General features: G+C 37.3%; 1 protein-coding gene across 1 annotated transcript in view; it reads left to right on the forward strand.

The window, feature by feature from the left end:
- Window positions 1-2,619: 2,619 nt before the first annotated feature.
- The window catches only part of ube2na (ubiquitin-conjugating enzyme E2Na), a gene marked incomplete at its 5' end in the record, with an annotated part of 3,227 nt that continues 2,895 nt past the window's right edge, over window positions 2,620-2,951 (forward strand). The window contains 1 exon segment of the mRNA XM_035665852.1: window positions 2,620-2,866. Within this exon segment, the coding sequence (XP_035521745.1) occupies window positions 2,620-2,866 (247 nt within the window).

Genomic DNA, 2,951 nt, shown 5'->3' on the forward strand with positions numbered 1-2,951 from the left:
TTTTAGTTTAGTTTTAGTCAAGTTTAATTTTCTGCACTCCATGTTCTACTTGAACAATGTATAGTGTGTATACTTTAATTTATAGTTTTATATCTTCTAATATTAATAATATTATGCCCTATTAAGATAAGATAAGATAAGATATTCCTTTATTTATCCCCCTTAGGAGATATTAAGGTTGACACAGCAGCAATAAGTGCAAAAACAGAGAACAAAGAATATAGAATAATATAAAATATTACTAATATTATTAATATTAGAAGATATAAAACTATAAATTAAAGTATATACACTAGGACATGGAGTGCAAAATATGAGCGGAAAATTAAACTGGACTAAAACTAAAAAACTACTAAAGTGGAAATTAAATATAAATTAGTGCAAAAGGCTTGTAGGTAAGAGTTTTAAACCAGTCTTTGTCTGCAGAGGTTGGAGGTTAACATACCCATCAAAGGAGTAAAAGGTGAAAGGTTTGATCAGAAATCACTTTTTGCTCAAACATCTTAAATACCCAAACACCATCTGTTTTCAGTGTCTGACCAGCAGCCACAGATTATTTAATTCATACTTTTATGAACCTGCATCGACTCGACGCAGAAGTAGTAAAGTAGGCTTCATAATAATAATAATACTAATAATAAGTAACTAATCATCATCAATTTACTAGCTTTGGTGGTAATGAACAAACTAAATCAAAGTTTAGAGAGTTAATTAATTCTGTGTATTTGTGTATATTAAGCAGATTTACTGGCATTAGAGCTTGTGATTTGTAAAGGAGTAGTACTGAGTTTAATAAAGAAAGGTGTGTAAGAGAAGGTTGCACAGGTGGGCGAGTAAGCAGACCGCAGACTGAGTGTTGGTGGGAAGAGGCTGGGAACCGTACTCAGAGGACCGAGCCCTTGAGCCCTCAGAGCGTGTGACTGGGACGGGGAGCCCCTCTCCCGTCTGTGTTTTCACTGCACGGTTTTGTCTGTGGGTTATCTGAAACATTTCAGGAATCTCACTCCCAGTCGCGTTCAGGAAAAAAACAAGAGTCCCGGCTGTTGGCGAGCTGATTTCATACATAGTTATGCTGTTTTTTATTTATTGCTCCGTTGTTGTGTGGTGTGATTCATACAGTTTGACAGGATATATGATGTATTTTTAGATTAGAAATAAACAAAGAGCCTAATAGAGGTGTAATACTGTATTATCAGTTAATGCATGCCTCGATAGATGTCCGATACCTGTTCCTCTTTCTCCTCTGTGTGTTTCCGTTAGTCACTTTGCTGTCGCTATGATTGGGGAGAAGCCTTGCCGCAGTAGCTGATGGGGATTGGACGTAATGGTGTCCTGTGGTGCGGAGGCTGAGTCAGTGTCACCTCTAAAAGACAGTTATATATATACTGCACAGAGTCTTCAGAATTACAGCAGTGAGCCAATATTGCAGCCTCCCCTCCTCTGTGTTAAATAATAAGCTAACTACAGTTATGACCCACAACTCACTTTCTTTTTTTTTTTTATCGAGGAGAAACATACAAGGTAAATTCAGTACAATTATACTCACACAAAGCAAAACAGAATCATGCACTTACATAATTGCACTATCATATAATCTCCCATCTATTACTCTCCTTTTTTTCTTCTTTTTTTTTTACAATGTGTAAAACAGGAACAATTGAACAACGGATGTCACACTTCCTCATTTCCCATCAAGATCTACTGACAGCAATTTTCAGTTATCCCAATAATCAATAATCTGGTACGTCAAGCCATGTGATAAAGGTACTTAAAGCAGTTCAGGTCTCCGTAATCTTATATATCTAATCCATTTTGACCACCATCTCTTAATTTTCTCTGATTGTAGTTTTAAAGCGAACGTCAGTCTCTCCATGATGTAGATTTCATGAACAGTTCCTTGCCAGTCTTCCAGTGTCGGTGCGTTGGGTTGTAGCCACTTTCTTGTTACAGCTTTCTTCGCTCCAATCAACAATATCTTCATTAGGTATTTATCTGCTATTGTTTGAATATGCAATACCATGGTACCAAAATAGATTGAGCTGACATCAAATTGTATAGGAATTTGAAATATGTATTCCAGACAATCATGAATGTCATGCCAGTACCACAACTAACTTTCATATAATAAACAAATCAAATGGAAATTCCCCCAGATAAATCCATTTCCACACTGTGATGTGTAGTTTCCACCAGTACAGCTGACTGTAACGTTTAGTACAGGTCCTTAAATCACTGCTCTATTTGTAGCTGTCATAATTAAGTATTACACTGCAGTCACTGACGGAGTAACATAAAATACTTCCACCCAGATTCAAAGTGTGAAAAACATGTAATACACATCTTGATTTGGCTTTATATCAAAGGATGAACAGTCTGCTCCTTTCAGTCATCACTACAGCTTTTGGACAAGCACAGAAAAGTTAGAAAATAGCTTTATTCTATAAAAATGTTTAGCAATTGTCACATAAAAACACTTTATGCACTTGTTATTTACACCCTCCACTGAAATATACAGAAATATTTACCCTAACACGCACATCTTTGTCTGAAAGAGGCCTTTTAGTAGTATAAAGTGACACCAATGTAAAGCTCATTTCTTTCTGTCTTTTTCTGTTCCAGGAAACTCAGCGTTTGCTGGCAGAGCCTGTCCCAGGCATCAAGGCAGAGCCAGATGAAGGCAACGCCCGCTACTTCCATGTGGTCATTGCCGGACCTCAGGACTCGCCTTTCGAGGGGGGCACATTTAAACTTGAACTCTTTTTACCAGAGGAATATCCCATGGCAGCTCCTAAAGTACGCTTCATGACCAAAATATATCATCCCAATGTAGACAAGCTGGGAAGAATATGTCTAGACATTTTGAAAGGTGAGTCGGTGCTTTATGCCACATTTACACATAGCCGGGTATTTTGAGAAACAAATATTTCCCCCCCCCCTCCGTTTTCAATAAT

The sequence above is a fragment of the Morone saxatilis genome, unplaced genomic scaffold (assembly GCF_004916995.1).
Source record: "Morone saxatilis isolate NCDOM2014 unplaced genomic scaffold, NCSU_SB_2.0 Contig2, whole genome shotgun sequence".
Lineage (NCBI taxonomy): Eukaryota > Metazoa > Chordata > Actinopteri > Moronidae > Morone > Morone saxatilis.